Genomic DNA, 20,193 nt, shown 5'->3' on the forward strand with positions numbered 1-20,193 from the left:
AATCCAATAGCCTTTAAAAAAAACAGATGCGAAAAATTTTTTCTTTTTGGATAATGGGCAAGCATTAACTCATTTATACATCGGGCAATAATCAACCAGTAAGTCAACTCCCACTAGTTTCATTCATAAATTCACAAAGTTCCCGGAACAAGACCTCGAAATGAAGTGCGTAGCCGATTTCGTCCTTTTACCATAGACGTGCACCCATATAGAAACGTAATTTAAAGAAATATCCTTAAATTTTAATAAAAAAAGATTTAGTAGTAAGTTACTTATTCCATACGGCGATTTCACCAGCTCTTCAAGAGCCCAACCCTTGAAACATGCGGTCCACACATGTGTTGTTATCGCCGTCCGGCGAGCTCGAGCAAAAAATCCGGCCGTTGACCATTTATATAAATGTTCACCATAGTTTTAAATGTGTATTTTCTATTTATTTCATTTTCTTTCTAGCTGTCTTGAATAATTTTTTTCTATAATGTTGATACATATAATATAATGTGTTGCAAATAAGTACTGATGTGAAATAACAAAAAACAAGATTTTGGGGATGATATCGAAGTAGAAGGGATGGCCAAATCTAATAATGGTGTGGTTCCTGAAATTGAAAATGGCAAATCAGCAAAAGTTATTGTTTAATATTGTTTAATAACATAATCACTATAGACGAAATTATCATTCCTTTATCAGTACTTGACTTTGATGTCCAGGTAAATATCGTTGGTACAGCATTCTGTCGTAGTTTTTTCCTATGGCAATATATTATCACATCATTTTCAAAATGACTGCCACATATACGATAAATGCTTTCGTAAGTGTTTCTATATTGTTAAACAAATCAGGTCTGCAGCAAGCTTCCAGCCATATTTTTATCCTGAAATAAAAATCATACAGATTGAACAACTTATTAAGTACTTACTCACCTTTCGGGATCTTTCGGGATTTTCGAGAAATTTCTCACTACAATTGTAACCCTTATTTTTGCAATCATTGAAGCAGCAAACATTTCCTGACTTCTTTAATAATGTCTTTTTTACATCTCCCATTCTCTTATCACTTAATAATAAAACAAACAACGATAACCAAGTACGGAAACTAAAAACAATAATAACAACAGTGAATAAACTGTTTGAAAATCTGTTTTTCCGTTAACCAGCTGTCACACCCCTACGAACGACAACCCTCAGAAGTCGAAACTTGTGCGAGCTAAGGACTAACGAGGTCTTACCGAAAAGAGAAATGAACATTTCTATGTTTTTACCACTTTTATTTGTAACTAACGTTACTGCAGTTTCGTCCTATATGGACATTCTCAAACTTATACAATAAACTATAAAATAAAAATAAAATAAAAACAAAGAAATGTTCATTCTCTTTTCATTGTGATCTCCTACCACGTAGTAACGGCTACATCCATCAATTCATTGAGGTCTTACATTTTAACGTGTGATTCCTAACACGGAAAATCGATCGTTCAGCCTGAGGCTTGAACCAGCGACCAACACGACGATCGACTTGAGTGAGTGAACAAAGCACCCACGTCGAATCGACCGGTTATCGTCCGAAACTAAACACAATATCAATTACCGACCTTTTATTATAACTAATCCGATGCCCGTGGACCGTCGAATCCTTCGATACTACAGCACTGAACGCGTTGAATGAGAATCTCATCCTAAGAGCGGCTGAATGTCCCCGGCAACTCGGGCAGATCACGTGGTAAGACCGACTGGTTGTATTATCCTACTGTGGATTGGATATGTTGATACGTATAGCCCATCATTAAATTATGGAGACCAAAAAATAAGAAACGTCGCCGAATATAAAATATATAACTTGGAAAGCTGGAATAAATTATTTATTATTTTACGTTCTCCAAACATTTGAAGTGTGTAATGTAGGTCAAATGAATATACTGGGGGTAGCGAAAAAAGAACACCAAAATTTCTTTAATATTTCAAACTTTTAATGGTCAAAATTGAAGTCTAAGATTAACTATAGGCACACTGTTTCTTTCTAAAATCCTTTTTTCGCTACCCATTGTTTGAGATTTATTATTTAGAACGATAAAGATATATGAAAGTCTACAACATGTAAATGAATCAAAATTCACGTTTGATTTTGATACCTCAGTTAAGTGAATATCTCTCTTCTGAGAAGATCTACCCATATTTTTATTACTTTCCCAGTCAATTTAGAAAAATACTTTCACATAGGAATTATTTCCACCTCCGTATAATACTTGTTTCTGCTTTTTAACGAGACTAACCCTCTTTGTCATTCGGTATTATAAGGGGTTGTAAATTATTTGGGAGTGTGGGTTGGTAGTATATTTGATTGATGAGTTCGTTGTTTGGACAATAACGCCAGGCATTGCTAGGCTGGCGAGCTGGACTGGTTGAGTGTTTGCATTAGGGGTGGAAACTCAACAGCCCTGTTGTTGCCACATGTTGAGGAAATTCTTGATGAAGAAAAGGAGTTTTCCCAATTTGGAAATGTGTAAGGTAATGAGATTCTTATACATGCGTTTGGAGTGTTTCAAATCAGCAATTCCTTTCAAATGCTTTGAAATTCCCATATTCTTCATGAGCGGATTCACTTGTGACTCAATTGAGTAAAAAACTAACTGGTATGAAACTATCCTCCGGACTACAATAGACACTTTTAAGACAAATTCGAAACCTCACCTACAAGGTTTTATCTATCATGACGTCCTTGAATTTGTATTGAAAACGTTATCAAACGTTTGAAGAAGGACCGGTAAAAATTGAAAACAACACAATTTATTTTGGTTCGTTTTTAGCAAGAATCTCAAAAACTATTTGAGATATCTGTTTTCGTCTAGAAACATGTAAATTAGGGTAAATATTCGTTTTGAGGGCACCCGGCGATTTTGAAAAAATGTTTGTGTGTACTTAGGTATTTTGATGCGTAGATTACGAATCCGAAAGAATAAAGCGGCGCTTTCCCTTATTTACAAAGTTACGGCCCTTCAAAGTTTAGAAAAGATCAACTTTTCAGCCTTCCTTTTTACAAGATAAACTATTTAAAAACACAAGTATCTATTCACTAGGTCACCTAGTATATTAATTATTATTATTATTATTTACGTTTTTGAGGTTAATGGCATAGTTGGTACGACTGATGCTGTCAATATTCCTGAAGTATCAAATGTTTTTGCCATCATTCTTAAGATCGTTAATTGGTTTTTGGTGGTGTATTAAGATAAGATGACTATTTGAAATAGTAGGCGGCGGCAAATACCAACCGCTTTTTTCTGAAATGTCACTAGTAACTAACCTAGAAATAGAAGAATGTCACCGGAAGAAGCATTCGTTTTTTAATTAAGTTTTTTATAAGAAAAATGTTGATTGTTGAATTGAAAAATGTCAATTAAGGAGAAATATGGTGTAAAGGTGACCTAGTGAATAAATGTCTGTGTTCTTGAATAGTTTATCTTGTAATAATAATAATAACAATAGTCATTTATTTCCTTACGACAGTTACAAACCATATGGAAAAAGTCAGTTGTTTACATTTAAAATACAATAATACTAATACTCAAAACTGATTTCACTGCAGATTGCCACGACAAATATTCATCCAGTTTATAAAGACACTGTTCTGTCAAAAACGATTTTAAATTATATTTGAATGATTGTTTTGTCATGCAGTTTTTCACATTTGAGACACCTAAAAGAGAAGAATTGAAAAATGAATAGCTGAAAATAAAAATTATATTGAGTAAACACCTGATATGAAATAACAGTGAAATAAAATACAAGTAAAAATAGAACAATTGAACCAAAATTAAATGAAAATAAAGAAATGAAAAAAGAAAATAAAAATACAAAGTTAAGAGATTCCAAGCCACGCCACGTTAGTTCACGACGTTTCGATTGTTGGTATCTACAATCGTCTTCGGGTGATGACTGAACTGATTCCTCCGAGAGATGACTATTTATGTATCTTTCGAGTACTTTCACTTATCCCCGCTTTCCATTTTTCGCTTCACTGGTTTAGTGGGAGATGACCGTTTGGCGGGAGTTGGCCATTTTTCGCTTGATGGTGGGTTTCCATCATCAAGCGAAACAACCAGTGCAGGCTGCCTCACAACTCGTGCTTGCACTTCGCTACATCAGAGGATTATCGGAGAGGATAAGAAGAAGTGGTTCCAAGTACAACATTAGAACCTGCTTCAGATCCGGTAACACTATCCGTAGCAGCCTCACGAAAACCAGGCCACCAAACGCGGACTGCGATTCCAATAATTGCATTTACCGGATACCCTGTGAGTGAGGAAAATCATATATTGGTGAAACTAGGAGGCCATTGAATGTTCGCATTGCCGAGCACAAGAAACACACACAGCGAGGGGAAACCAGCAAATCAGGAATAGCAGACCATGTTTGGACCCATCAACACAACATCAAGTGGTCCCAAGCTGAGATCATACACAGAGAGGAACATTGGTTTAGGAGAAAATTCAAGGAAGCCGCATACATGTTGTCAACAACGTATTCAGCCAAGCTAGCGTACAGATACGCAATGTATGGAATCCCATCATCAAGCGAAAATAGGCCAACTCCCGCCAAACGGTCATCTCCCACCAAACCAGTGAAGCGAAAAATCGAAAGCGGGGATGAGTGTAAGTACTCGAACGATCCATAAATAGTCATCTCTCGGAGCAATCAGTCCAGTCATCACCCGAAGATGATTGTAGATACCAACAATCGAAACGTCGTGAACTAACGTGGCTTGGAATCTCTTAACTTTGTATTTTTATTTTCTTTTTTCATTTCGTTGTTTTTATTTAATTTTTGTTCAATTGTTCTATTTTTACTTGTATTTTATTTCACTGTTATTTCATTTCAGGTTTTTACCCAGTTTTTTTCAGCTATTCATTTTTCAATTCTTCTCTTTTAGGTGTCTCTGGGATTTCAATTCATTTTATATATTAGACAATGGAAGTCCGAACTAGTGAAATTCATCATGAAACATTGTCAATTACCTTCAAACAAACCTCTTATACCATACTTATACAGCTTTTCCAGTAGTATGTCGTGATTGATACACAATAGATACCAACAGGGCATTCTTCTGCCTCAATATATTCTATTATTTTTTGATAATAAAAAAACACCGCAGTTTTCGTAGATTTTTTGTTCAAATATCCATGTTGGTTTCTCGAAATCATATTATATTCATGACAAAATGACAATCTATCTAAAAAACAATACTCGAATACTTTGGAAAAAATTGAAGGTACTGTGACTGGTCTGTAATTTTCAAGGCTCTGAAGACAGGTCTTTTTATACACAGGTGTGTATAGGTGTTTCGATCCCGAAAAAAATTTATTTTTCAATTGTGATTTAAGCAATTGAAATAGTTCTAGGTCCTGATATGGCATGAGAAAAAAAAAATTTGGAAGAGTCGTAACGTTACGCAGAAAATGATTGAAGTCCTTGTCACAGGAGACTATATTGCTCAATACCTTTTCAGGCGCATCTGTATAGAATTTATTGAACGGTTAAGCGACGTCTTTCGAATCGTCAACAATGGTGTTATTATCGTTTATAGTTATGTCTGATTTAATATCCTTCGATTTATTAGATAGCTCTGACACTAGTTGCCATGCAGATCTCGAAGGATTGTCTGAATTCTTTATTTTATTTTGAAAATATTCCTTTTTTGTTTTAGTTATCAAATTATCGTGACTCTTCTTTCTGACTTTATAGATGTTTTTCAGTTCAGGACAAAATTAATGTAGGTTGAGAAGGTCTTTTGAATTTTGACTAGATTGTTTTATTTCATGTGTGATCTATTTCTTTTTTATTCTGATTTTTTGAATGAATAGGTAATTTTGGAAAATTTGTTTCAAAATAATACGAGAATGTTGACAAAATGCCTGAAACGCAAGATTAATATCAGTTTTATTCAAAATTTCAACCCAATTTTCATTGCCGATGTTTATTTTGAATTGATTTATACTATCATTCGTAAAACGCCTTCTCTATTCTGTTTTTGTTGATTTTGACATTTCGCTCAACTCCATATCGCAAAATACTAGAATGTGATCGGATATATCATTACCAATATAACACAACATGTTTCCTTATATAAGTTAGTGAATATTCGATCAATTGTAATGACACAATATGACACAACATGTTGTTTCCTCATATAAGTTAGTGAATATTTGATCAGTTGTAATGGCACTAGTAGTGGTAACTCGTGTAGGCCACGATACTGTATATTTCAGATTATAACATTCTGAAACATCTCAGATTTTGTTAGATGCTGGACTGAACCTATCAGAACAATCTGCGTTGAAATCACCACATAAAGATATATTCACATCTGATTTGAAAATTTCATCTAAAACGTTTTGAATGGTGTTTAAAAAACTTTCAAATCTTCCGATGGAGAACGATAGTAACACAGTATTATAGTTTTTCCTATACTCAAGTTGCGAGAAATACCACAAATTTCTATGTCTTGTTCAACACAGTATTTTGTGAGAAGGCTGAAGAGTTGCCCTTTTCTGAACTTTGAAGGGCCGTAACTTTGTGAATAAGGGAGAGCGCCGCTTTATTCTTACGGATTCGTAATCTACGCATCAAAATACTTGAGTACACTCAAAAATGTTTTCTAAATCACCGGGAGCCCTCAAAACGAATATTTACCGTGTGAACAAACAAAATTGTCGAATTTGGAACGATACCAATCCACATGAGATCCAAGAGCGTCCAATACATCCCAAAAAAGTCACTGGTGTGAATTTTGGGCTGGCGGCGTCATCGGTCCATATTTCTTCGAGAACGATGTTGGCCAGGCCATCACTGTCAACGGCGAGCACTATAGGTCAATGATTACCAACTTGCTGTAGTCTGAATTGGATGATCTGGACACCAACGACATGTGGTTTCAACAGATCTCACACATCTCACATCTCAAACATATCTCACGTGGAGGTGATGTGAACTGGCCACCGAGATGGTGCGATTTGACCCCGTTAGACTTTTTCTTGTGGGGTTTTCTTGAGTCGCATCTCAGGTGTATGCGAATAAGCTACAAACCACAGCGGTCCTCATGGCCAACATAACCCATGCCATCGGTCAAATTCAGCCTGATTTAGACGCTAGAGTCATGGAAAATTGGACGTTTCCGGTACACTCCGCCCAGAGAATCCGTAGCAAAAATTTGAACGATGTTTTTTTTTTGCTCATAATGGCGTCAACAGGTCTCTCAAACGAATAAAACATTTCGACGATATCTCACACACAACTATATTTTTTGAATTTTCAACTCATATTGTTTGAAAAATTGTTATAAACAAATGCATTGCATATACTATTCACTTTTACAAATCTGATTCCTGTTGAATGTAATAATTTTAGCAAATTGTTTTCTGAATTTTTTTTCACTAAACTTCAAGGAACCACTTTTTCAAAATAATTTTTAATAGTTTTCTTTCATATTACTGAAAAAATAATATCCGGGCTCGTTAGCCGTAATCCAATGGAGAGGTTAACTACGAACGTTTGTCCGTAACTCGATGGGCATCTTCAGCGGTGGTTGGCAGCATTGCGTTGCGACCTCCTTGTTGGCAGACTCGATAATGATACGATATGTAGATTGTTATTGCTATTTATGATGATTAGACCTGGAGCGTAGATATTCAGGTCTAGTCATCATCACGGTCAGAAGACAGCTGTTCTCAAGTATCTCACTCAACGAGCCAGTGAACCAGTGCACTTTGAAGCTGAAAGAAACAAAATACAAGATATTATTAGACCATCTAGGCCAAAGAAATCCAATAAGCTAGCACGCACCCAGGCATCCATTCTTGGCTCAGCTTACTTGACTAATATGCACAAGGTTACTAACAGAATAGGAAGAATTTTCGAGAAACACCAAGGTCATGAAAACCTTTTTTTCCAATCCATACCTATGTATACTGGGTTCACTGATCATGCGAGTCGTTGTAGGTACGTCAGTACCACTCTAAGGAGTGTAAAAACCCGCTTGAGGATCTTGCCGTTTTGGACAGTTTGAAACATTCGCAGTCGCTGAGCAAGCGCTACAAGAAGGCCACGATAGAATTTGAAAAAACAGACGTGCTCCACACCACCAGTCACTAGTACACGCGTCAAAACAATGAAGCTATAATGATTTATAAATATCGGAACAATTTTGATAGGAAAGCTCTTCGTCGATGGTACTGTAGAGTAGGGAGGGTGAGTGTAGGCCCACAGCACTTAAGCCACATGTAACCCATGGAGGAGTTGCCCCCACCGAGGAGTTGTCATCGTCCATCCCGTCCTTTCCAGGAAGGTGGACAGGTCACTGGGAGACATCTTCTTCATTTTTATACCGGCAGGAGTAGGCCAAGACTCGCCGAACACACACTATTTTATTGACGATAACTCCAGACACTCGCATAAGACATAATAATAATGATAAGGTTCATTCACAGTAAACAACATATAAATATATAATAAAACACAGTAACACATTAAATATTAGGATGGTGAATAAACACGGAAAAAACACAGAAGTAGCTGCACAGCTACTTGTTGTATATGTGTATATGAAGGCAGTAACAAAATAAATTTAATATAAGAGTACAATTGACATAATCGATAAAAAATGTAATATCCAACATCTAAGTATCTTTTTATCAAAACAACTACAATACTATTAATCACATTCTAATTCTAAAGTTTTTTCCCAAATCAGTTATACAGGGCTATTCAAATTCGGTTATGTACTTGGGGATCTCGTAAACGATAAGAGATAGAGTGTCGGTTAAATTGTGGCAAAGTTGTGTATTTCAAAGACCTATTTAATTATGTAAAGAAATTAAAGAAATCGAATATAGTTCTTTTGGTTCTGGAGATATACAGGAAAAACCAAAAAATCCCAAATTATTTTTTCACCTATATCTTGTTCATTCGCAGACATATTGAAAATCTGTCCACATTTTGCTATTGGCACTTGATGTGGGATGTGGGCTCTCAGAATATATCCATGAATCTTTTATACAGGGTGTCATCTGACTTGGGCCACCCCCATCTTTGAATTTTTGAATATGGACCTGTATTTTTTGTTGTAGTTTTTGGATCATAGACGTTCACTTCATATTGAGGAATCAAATTCAATTTTATATTTCGGGATGTTTCGGTAGTATTCGATTATGATTGTGTGAATTATTCCCTTTTAAATTACGGCCCTGGAAATTGGTTGACTGAGTTGAATTAAAACATAATAGCAACTTTCACGTCTCCCTATGTATCGTAGAGTTTTCCGAGAGTTTTTTTTTTTCATTTTTAGGTACCTATTCATATTTTTTACAATGCTCTGAGCGTTTTCTACAATGAACTTCGGATAAAAAAACCTTTTATGATTATTTGAAACATATCTACATCAAAATTACATCATATGTGTTTTAATGAGTAGAAAAAGAAATGATAGCAATAATAACAACCGAAACGAACACTATAATTGTAATGAAAATTGAAATGAAGTAATTTATATAGGTACCCAAAAAAATTATTGGCGCAATAAATGTTTGAATTGGAGTCCTTCCATTTCGGGGCATTTTTAAACTCGGTTTTTCATATTATTTATAGCCCTTAATACACTTATTTGCTGTATTGTTGCGAAATCATTATAAATCCTCAATCTCGAGTCTTTCACGTTTTCTATCTCTCTGCCAGCGTAAATCCTATTTTTCAATGTCCCCCATAGAAAATAGTCCAAAATAGTAAGATCTGGTGATCTTGCAGACCATCTTATTGTTCCATTATTTGTCTCGAAATGGAAGGACTCCAATTGGAACATTTATTGCACAATTAATTTTTTTGTGTATATAAATTACTTACTTCATTTCAATTTTCATTATAATTATAGTGTTCGTTTCGGATGTTATTATTGCTACCATTTTTTTTCTGCTCATCAAAACACATATAATATATTTTTGTTGTAGATATGTTTCAGATAATCATAAAAGGTTTTCTTATTCGAAGTTCAAAGGGCTACATCAAGGCTGCAAAAGCCAAGAAAGCCCCGGGGGTTGACTCAATAACAAACAAGTTATTGAAGAAGCTCCCGGAAAACTGCGTCGAGAGCCTACTGAACATCATCAACAGCTCTCTGGCTCTAAGATACTTCCCCAGAACGTGGAAACATGCGGTCGTCGTCACGCTCCCAAAACAGGGGCAGAACCGGCTTTTCCCGCAGAATTATCTCCCGATTAGTCTGCTCTCGTCGGCGGCTAAGCTGGCTGAAAGAGTCGTACTTCAAAGGCTCAACGAAGAAGTTGAGGACCAAAATGTTCTGCCTGATGAGCAATTCGGCTTCAGGAGAGAACATTCCACTGAGTTGCAGGCTCTGAGACTGGTCGAAAATACCATCGCGGAACTAAATAGGAACAAAAAAGTTCATCTAGTCCTACTAGACATTTCGAAGGCCTTCGACCGCGTTTGGCATGAAGGCCTTCTTCACAAATTAATCGCGTTCGACCTGCCTCGGGGCCTGATCCGGTGGATTGGGTCTTTCCTGAAAGACAGAACATTTCAGGTTAGAGTAGAGGGCTCTCTGTCTGGCAACAGAGAGATCCTCGCTGGAGTGCCACAGGGGGCGTGCTCTCTCCCACGCTCTATTCCCTTTACACCAGCGACCTTCCGAGGTCTGAGCATGTGAAGGTATCTCTCTACGCCGATGACACGGCTCTCCTCTCATCTTCCATGGGTCGGGAGCTCGGGATCGTCTATATGCAACGTGCATTGGGCGACCTCGAGCGCTGGTACCTCGAGTGGAAGATCCGAGTGAACCCGGAAAAAACTCAGGCAATAACCATGGGAAGAACGATAGCTTCTCCGGCCATAAAAGTAGGAATCTCTGGAAGGGAGATTGATTGGCAAGCGCGGGTCAAGTACCTAGGTCTTCTTATAGACCGTAGGCTCACCTGGAACCCGCACCTGTTAAGCGTGAAGGCAAAGATCCAGGGTCGGGTGGCAAGCCTGTACCCTTTGATAAATAGAAAATCTGAGTTGAGCCTAAAGAATAAAATCATGATCTATAACATGATGTTCAAGTCTGTCATCATGTATGCTTCATGCGTTTGGGGACAAGCGGCTCCGACTTGGAGCCATCTTGGAGACTCTACAAAATAAAATTCTACGGATGATTGTGAATGCTCCGTGGTTCGTGCGGAATGAAGCCATCCGCAGAGATTTGAAGCTGCCTTCCATTCAGCAATCCATCCAGTCGAGGAACCGGCGAGTTTTAGATTACGCTGAAACTCACGAAAATCCTTTAGTCAGGGAAGCTATAAATTACGCTGTAGACGACCCCTCCCGATATAGAAGGCCCCGACACTCTGTCGAATGAGGTCCCTATGTCCTCCGTTAACAGATGAATAAGATCTTCATCCATCTCACCCCAGCCAGGTAGGGGTATAACGCGAAGGGCGGTATGGATGTCTGAGGACTTTCATGCCACCATCAAACACCAGTCATGACCCGTTTGTCTTTCTGACAAACACCAGTTAAAAGTGGAAGGGAGCCAGGCCCCAACCTGAATAAACTCAAGATGGATTACGTCGTATTCGAAGTTCATTGTAGAAAACGCTCAGAGCAATGGAGAAAATCTGAATAGGTCTCTAAAATACGCAGCTCTGCCATAATTTAACCGACACTCTATCTCTTATCGTTTACGAGATCCCCATGTACAGAAACGAATTTGAATATCCCTGTATTTAAGTCACAATCCGGTTAATTTTACATTTTCGGGGTAACGTCGTTCAATACTGGATAACACGACATATACATAGACACAGATACTTGTAATCAGTTGTAATATGTGTAATTCAGTTTTTTTTCTCTTTATAGTTTTTGCTTGAAAATTGTATTGAGTATTGGTCCATTACTGACAATCCACTTTTTTATTTTCTTTTTGAATAACTTATCAAAAGATATATTCTCTAGCTCATTTGGTAACAAACTATATATTCTTGACACAAGGTAATTTGCACTTCGTTGACCTATACATTTTTCTTTTCTGGGAAAGAAAATTGCATCAGCTCTTCTGGTATTGTGAGAATGTTCATGAGGGGTGAGTTGAATTTTATTAGCTTTGACCTAAAGTAAAATTTTGTTAACAAATATTTGTCTCACATCTCTACATTGAGATTCATTATAGAGTGCGTCAGAAAAAAATGTCAGCTTTTCGCCATACATAATTTTCAGAACCCATCTCTGCATGCCTGACAGTTTCATCTTCCTGCTTACACATCCTGCGTAGAGGTGTACCACTAGCCCCATAATATGGAGGTGTTTCCTTAGTTAACAGTGGCCAGTCAGAAATCCTACTGTTAAGCATAGGGTTTTACTGGTCACCGCCAGATATGTCTTCGGCGCCAGCTTCCTAGGATCGTCCAGGATGATTCTGGCAAGACTGCATCCTTTGATTCCATCCCATCTCTTTAGAGATTGAGCATGGGTGTGACGTTTGGCTAGTTCCGCAATTGTCGAAGTCAGTGGGTCCTAAAATTCTTAGCCCAGCCGCGTCCTTGGCTAAAGAGTCGGCAATGCGATTACCTTTGCTCCTGTCATGCCCTTTGACCTGGAGTAAACTCCGCTTCCTGAGCCTTCTTTGGTCGATGGTATTCAGCTCTCCGTCAATGCCTGATCAAACCCGACAATCTCTCTCTCTCTCTCTCTCTCTCTCTCTCTCTCTCTATTGATACTATTCATTATGATGAATACAAATTTTCACAATATATACATTCATCTCAAGCACATGTTTCACAACATAGTAGCATTCTTAGGTAAACTGGTGATTATGCAGTGGCGGATCTAGGGAGCACAGGGACAAGTGCCACCCCCCAGAGAATTGAAACTACACTAGATATAATTTGGTGTCATTTTGAGACAATTCGGGACATAAGCTCAGGTCATTTCATTAATTACAAACTCAGATACACATAAAACATTAATTAGCTAGGTAAAACTCAGATACTTGGAATTTAGGTGCTTTAAATTGTAAAATTTGAATATAAATCAATGAATATATAGAATTTAGTTACTGAAGACAGGCTCGAACAAGTCATTTGTACAATTGTTTAGTGAAAATCTCAAACTATAGTGTTTTATGAATAGGTTTTTCATCATAGTTGTACCGTTCTGTTCATTGCGAAAATGTTGAAAGTGTCTCTAGTCGAATCTTGTGGTTTGTGTTGATACGAGATGAGTGGCGGTCGTGGAAAGAAAGAAAACTATATCTTTTATAAATATTAAAAAATAAATACATTTACAGCTCGGTTTTTTATATCAATTTCTTTTTTCAGGTAGACGCGTCGCGTTCTGAACAAGACAGCAGTTCCAGTTTCAGGTACCGCCTGGAAGAACATCCTCTGAACAAGCAATAATACGCAAATATCTTATAGGCAATAGCTAAAAAATTTCTACAGCAAGCGCCAAACGTGATGGCGAGCCCGCTCCCAGGCGCACAAACTCATTCTCAGTGTAACCCCCACTACAGCTCTTGAAAGACATACAAATGCTCTGTACGGAGGCGTATCATTACTTGTACTCCAATGCTGTTAGCGTTTGGCATTGTTTGAATGATTTGTGTTGTTTCTGAAAATTTGTCATCGCCTAACAAAAAACAAGTCATCAAGAGTGTATCATCATATAACATTTCAATGAACTGTACTACTACCTATAATACTAAATAAAATATGAAAAGAAATTACAAAGAAGTCATGTTTCATTTGCTACCCTAATATAGGTACGACACTGGCCGGCAAGGGGCTTATTGTGATCCAATAATAGTGATTTAGTTGGGAAAGTCTCAGAATTACAATTTATGTCCTTTGTTTTTTTCGTTTTTCATCTTTTCCATTTTTTTAAATACTGTAAGGTGCAAGAGGAAAATTAAACTCTCTCCGCTCTTGTATTCTATTGACAAATTTGTATTTTTTTTTTCTGTATTGTAACATGTTATTTCTTCTGTAAATAAATTCATTTATTATTATTAATAGTGTTATTGATTTCAACCAAGTAACAGTTCGGTGTATTAAAAACTTTCTATAAATATCGGTGGCACACTACACAGGGTCTCATCAACAAGTCCACCAACAAGTTGGTTGCAACGCACTGCTACCGTTCCCACACTGAAAATGACCGTCGTATAGTTAAAGACGAAACGTTCGGAGTAAATCTTTGCATTGGACCACGGCTATCCAGCCCGAATAAGTAACGTTCGAATGTAATCAACTTCGGGCCGTGAGATCAGTTGAACTTCAGTTCAATGTTCCAATTATGTCCTAGGTATGTACTTTTCGACTCTGAAAATGTATTGATGATAAACAAAATCAAATTAATTCTGTCACCTATTCAACATCAACATGGTATTACAAAGCACCCTGTAGTATAAACGAAGTAAACAAAAAGTGCGAGAAGCGCTCAAAACACGTTTCTAATGCAATTGTAGTGATCTGAGATTCTCCTAGTTTCCTGGACGTCACTATGATGTCTCAAAAATAACAAAACTTGACGAACCAATATTTTTCAATCTGCCAGAGTGACATTTGATTCAACACTTCATTTTGAACCACCAAAATGCGCAACGCCAGCGATATATTCTGCTTGAACGAAGAAGTCACCGATGGCACTCAAATGTTCTCAGTGAACGGTTCCTGTCCGCTCAAAATTAGAAGAAGAACCCAGCCTCGAGAAAACGAGTGCTTCGAGTACGGCCGATGCACTACATCGGAGGAGTTGGATCGCGGAGACACGAGATCGGAAAAACTGGACTTGGAGAATCTTGAGAAAAGTGACGATCCAGAAAAACCAGTCGATGAATTAGGCGGCAAAGAGCCGGAGACCCTCAAGGAGCTGGAGACTCCCAAGGAGCCGGAGACTCCTAGAGAATCGGGTTGCAATAAAAATAATTCCAATGAAAAACATACCCCTATATCTAGCTCGAATATGCAGCGTAACCCTCTCACTGGGGCTGGTATGGAGATAGAACAGCATAAAAAATCGAAGAAAGGTCAAGGATTTCGGGGGGATAAATGGATGTGGTGAAATGTGGATTTTTTAATTAATGAGATTGTTTGTTTCAAAATTGTTTCAAATTAATTGTGAGTGAAATACAAATGAGTACTTTTCGTTATTCATTTGAAACTATATATGTACCTATTGTCATTATCCTCATTCACGGATTCATGCAGGTAATTGTATTGAAACTTTTAGGAGTGATATCCTGAGGACATTAGAGCGGACTACAAGTTTTTTTATTTGACAAGTTATACCGATGATTGCTTTGGCGAAAACATAATTTATCGATTTTTCCTCCAATTCCTGGTTTGGATAAAATTTCCTATTTTCGGATGGCGCTGAATTTTAAAAAAAAAAAATGTTGGACGTATTCAAAATTCCGGTCTACTTTCGGAGTCAAAAGTTGAAAAACCGTCTTTCAGGAACTCACTTCCGGCAACAAAAACTTGTAAAATGTTATATTATTTTCACTATGACCCGTTGTGATCTTTATTCAATTGCAATTTCTATTTTTCCGATGTTCAATTCCCTCGAAATTTTATTTTTCCAGCAAGCTACATACTGGTTATGAACACATGTCTCCATGTTATAAACTGGCAATTTCTGCTGAATAAATGGATATCTATCTACTTCTCTCAGTGATAGGAACCGCAAGTTGAAAGGCAAAACCTCGGTAATTGTTAGCTCGCACAAATTTAGACTTCGGAGAGTTTTTGTTCATAGGGGTAACAGCTGGTTGAAAAAAAAACAGATTTTCACAGATTTAATACTTTCAATTTTTCACACAAGGGGGATGTCAGTTGTCAAAATAAAAGTATCCGCTGCCATTGCTTAGGCTGGGATTGTTTAGGTAATGGTTATTATCAGTGGTAGTGCGCCCGACTCACAATCGGAAGGACGTGGGTTCGATTCCCGTTTCGACCAGATATTTTTCTCGAGAGAATTTATCTGGTTGAACCGGGGATGATTCTGCAACCGTGTTAGAAATCACACGTCAGAAGGTAAGACCTCGTCAGTCCTTAGCTCGCACAAGTTTCTCCACTTCTGAGAGTTGTTGTTCGTATGGGGGCGACAGCTGATTAATGGAAAAACAGATTCTAAACAGTTTCTTTTTTAACAGAAAAATATTTGTAATTTAATTTTTTCTAATTATTACTCATAATACTTCCTAACTGAGGACGATTGTATTGTTATTAATAATTGAAAAAATTGTCAAATTGAAAGGGTAATATTTTTTTGTCATGTTTTCCTAAATATTCATAATTCAAGGTCAAATCGTAGACTATTTTCAAATCTCAATATTTTGAAGAAAATGAGTGATTGAAAAAATTTCTTTCACTGTTCGAGAATTCGAAACCGAATGACACTTGAGTCTGTTAACAATATTATAAAATTGAACTAGAAATTAATGCAATATTGTTAAATTCATTTGGCTACCGACAAAGATAAGAAATGCCACCATTTTTTTCATTGCCTTTCACAATTGTTTCAATGTTTGTAGTTTTTGTACATTGTTTGCGCGAATTAACAAATATTTGGGATAGAAGCTGGGTGAATTGTTCAAAATTTGGCAACATAATTTTCAAATCATCTAAAGAACAATTCCTTCAGGCCAGTCTTAACTTCCTACACTGTAGGTTAATGGACTGACACCTATCAGAAAACAACTACTCCCCTGGCTAATACTACGAAGGGCGTTGGATTATATCCGACAGGTGTCTGTGCAGGATTCTTCACTGAAGCTATTCCTGCGTATGCTGTTGGCGATATGCAAGGTAGTGTCTATCATCACCCTAAAGTCGATGATTTCCGATCATTTAAAATCGAATTCCTTCATAGTATCATTCTTTAATCTAAGCTGAAGCAGACGACAAGAAACAGGTTTTTCATCGCCCCATCTGCCTGTGAACGAGGTAACCAACCGCATATCCGAAATTTGCCCCGTTCCTCGTATGTGGAAAGAAAACTTTTCACGAATTGTTCTTTAGATGATTTGATTTATAGCCAGTCTTCAAGTATGCCCACTGACTATATGTGAGAACATAATTATTAAGACACTTTGTCCCTTCTCCTGGTGTTTTGAGTGACTATTTCAAAAACCGCGGGCTAGAAAAACGAACATATACCATATTCCTTATAATTTTTTTTCCAGTTATGTTTCAAATGTCACAAGCTTCAAGTGAAATTAGATTAGAGATTAAGAAATAATTGGAAAATACAAAACAAAAGGAATTTGAAAAATGAAAAATCTTACTTACAAATTTTTTCAACGTACTGTTTTTCTAAAATTATCAAAAATGGAAGAAATCTTGAAAAATGAAAATATTATTATATCCTTTATTTGGGTGCAGAAAAAATAATTTTTAAAAATTTCCAGTATTAAAATTTTATGTAGGTGTACGTCCTGCTTTTCATGAAACATTGGTTTTATATGCAGATTTTTTTTAAATTGATTAAAGTAAAGCTTATTCTTCTCGTATGTCTGCTATTTTACGGTGGTAATAAGGTAAATTTTTCACAAAAACTATATTAAGGGTAAATATAAAAATTTTATTTAATTAGAAGTATAATATAAAAATAACAATAAAAATTAATTGGCGCTCCGGGGCGACTTCATTGATTCCAGTGGCGCATTTGCTTTTTCAGCTGCAGGAAAACCCGGAAAAACCTGCAGCACCACATCATTTGAAGATCTTGCTTTGCCAATGTCCTCTCTTTCATGAAACAAAATGTAGGGTGTCTCCAGAGGCTTCAATGAATTTAATACGTCGCCATAACACTTCGTGACACGACTATCGCAAACTTAAACCAGTCCGTTTCGTCTTTGACTAAGGCATAATAATGACCAAATGCAACGGCAGGACCACAGTGAACAATGACTGCATGAATATTATAATAGTGGTCAATATAGATAAATATCATTTTCGAAATCGGATTCAGCATCCAAAAAAAACCTTCGTACGAAATAATTTTGAAGAAACCGAAAAACTTTTCATACTAAATAAAAAATTATAACCATGCATTTTAACAAAGAAATGTTGTATGAGTTTCATCGAGAAAGTAGCCGCTTTAATCATTACTTTCCCTTATACCTATGAAAGATAATAGACCCACTAACTTTGGACCTAACCTATATAATAGGTACATGATTTCAACCGTTTTTTTATTACCTAGTTTTTGTTAAGTCTTTTTTGTTAAGCATTTAGAAATTATTTTAATTTGTATTATCTTCGTGAAACAACATGCCTACGAGATTAATAAATTCAAGTTTGGTCAATTTGAGGGTATTTCGTAAATACGCCAACGTTCCTAAAATTTTCGGAATTACATTCTAAAAGAGTGGGCTATGGGGGACAAAGTGTATTTATGTACAGATTGGCCAATGGAAGCGAAACATAAGAACGATTTCTCATAGGTAATGAAAAATAATCACTATAGGAACCTTCGATTTTTATTTTCAAGCATGCTTCCAACGTTTTCCACACAAAAAGCCTCAAACTATTGCAACTTTAGGTATGTCAGCAACGGGCTTTAGGTACACATATTTTTCTTTCCACATTTGAAAATTCAAGAAAAAAAGTCCATCAAGATCTTACCAAAGTTGAGAACATCATAACAATTTAAAATCATTTTCAAGGCAGTTTCAAGGAAATACCAAAGATTTCATGTTTTGATTCATTAAACCAAACAATGATTAAGATAATGAAATTGTAGGAAAGATGAAAAAATGAACGTTTCCATTGAAATACCCATATTGGTTTAATATATTCACACAGGTCATATATGAATTTCAATAAAATGTATACAACCAAAGAGCAATTCAATTTTCGGTTAGATTGATATTCATCCTGACATCTACCAACGAGTAATCCAACTAAAAGCAGTAAACAGTAAAGATTTATGTTGTTGAGTTATAGTTAGTTCATTGTCTGAATTCGACATCTATCGGAAATATTAAATCTAAGTCAGAAGGTAAAACAAAAACCAAGATCTTGTCATTTTTTTTTTCACAAATTGTTGTGGTTTCTTGCACCTCCCGTTAGCAAATGTAATTTATTTTACATAATTCCACAAGAAATATTACACGAACCTATCGGTAATGGTCCACACTGGAGTTGTTTGAGAGCTTCTAGTATAGTAAAAAGCTGGGTTCTTTGGTTAGATTTGACCCAGAGACCCTAGTTTTTTCAAAAAATTTCAGTGGAAATCTGAACATTTCAAAATAACAAGAAATTAATTGAATATATTTAATGTGCATTGGTTAACAGCTTTTATTTTGATTTTCTTTATTGAAATTCAATAATAACATGCATTTCCTGTGCTGATTTGTGAATCTATATGAGGAACTTATAGAAAAGTTCCACTTCCAACTTTCAGATACGACGTCCTATGAAACAAAGTCCTTTCACAACTGTCGATTCGTAAATCATTTTGGTTTCCGGTGTTCAATATTTGCGAAAGAATTTTATTTTATCTATTCAATAGATATTCAACTATAATAATCGAAACAAAATATGGGAAAATTTTACTTTATGGGATACTCACGGATTTTCGCGATTTTTTCTGTGATGATACTAGGTGATGGTAGGAATTGAGAACACTTTTTATTTTCTGTCGGACTCAATTAGTTTTCGAGATAAAGCCTGCCAAAGTTTGTGTGATGTCATATTTTACCATTTTTTTAAGCAATAAACGATTGCAATTCACATATTTTTTATTCAACACATCTTGTTTCATATCATCGCACTTTTTTCTATCCCTTTTCTTTCACTTATAGCCAAGTTTCTTGAAATTAGATTGAAATTCCATAATTTGTCACATGCTAACTTAACCTAACCTAACTCAGTCTAACCTTACTTCAGAATTTTAAAAAACTATGTATCTTCAACATCTAACCTGACCTCCAAACTCTAAAAAGAACGTATTTTCGAATATTTACTTTTGTAAAAACTATTTTCCCTCAACATCTAACCTGACCTCCTAATTCTAAAAGGAACGTATTTTTGAATAGTGAAACTTAATGCAATTTATAAAAAGTGATTTGTGTGCACCTGACAAATAATGGAATTTCATTACAACTTCAGAAAACTTGCCAATAAGTGATTAAAAAGGAATAGAAAAA

The 20,193-nt window shown here is 36.2% G+C and overlaps 1 protein-coding gene and 1 long non-coding RNA gene across 2 annotated transcripts; one reads left to right on the top strand and one right to left on the bottom strand.

Moving 5' to 3' along the window:
- Window positions 1–463: 463 nt before the first annotated feature.
- Window positions 464–20,046, bottom strand: LOC141485052 (uncharacterized). The gene is made up of 3 exons (XR_012466984.1): window positions 19,617–20,046; window positions 924–1,095; window positions 464–874 (listed from the first exon to the last, which is right to left on the bottom strand). It is a non-coding gene; the product is annotated as an uncharacterized lncRNA (long non-coding RNA).
- On the top strand, window positions 14,524–15,186 carry LOC141485051 (uncharacterized). Its single transcript, XM_074180984.1, has one exon. The coding sequence runs from the start codon at window positions 14,631–14,633 to the stop codon at window positions 15,096–15,098; it is 468 nt and encodes a 155-aa protein (XP_074037085.1). The 5' UTR covers window positions 14,524–14,630; the 3' UTR covers window positions 15,099–15,186.
- Window positions 20,047–20,193: the final 147 nt, after the last annotated feature.

This window comes from Leptinotarsa decemlineata, unplaced genomic scaffold, assembly GCF_025532065.1.
Source record: "Leptinotarsa decemlineata unplaced genomic scaffold, Ldec_3_MD MMD2_tig00026307_RagTag_RagTag, whole genome shotgun sequence".
Lineage (NCBI taxonomy): Eukaryota > Metazoa > Arthropoda > Insecta > Coleoptera > Chrysomelidae > Leptinotarsa > Leptinotarsa decemlineata.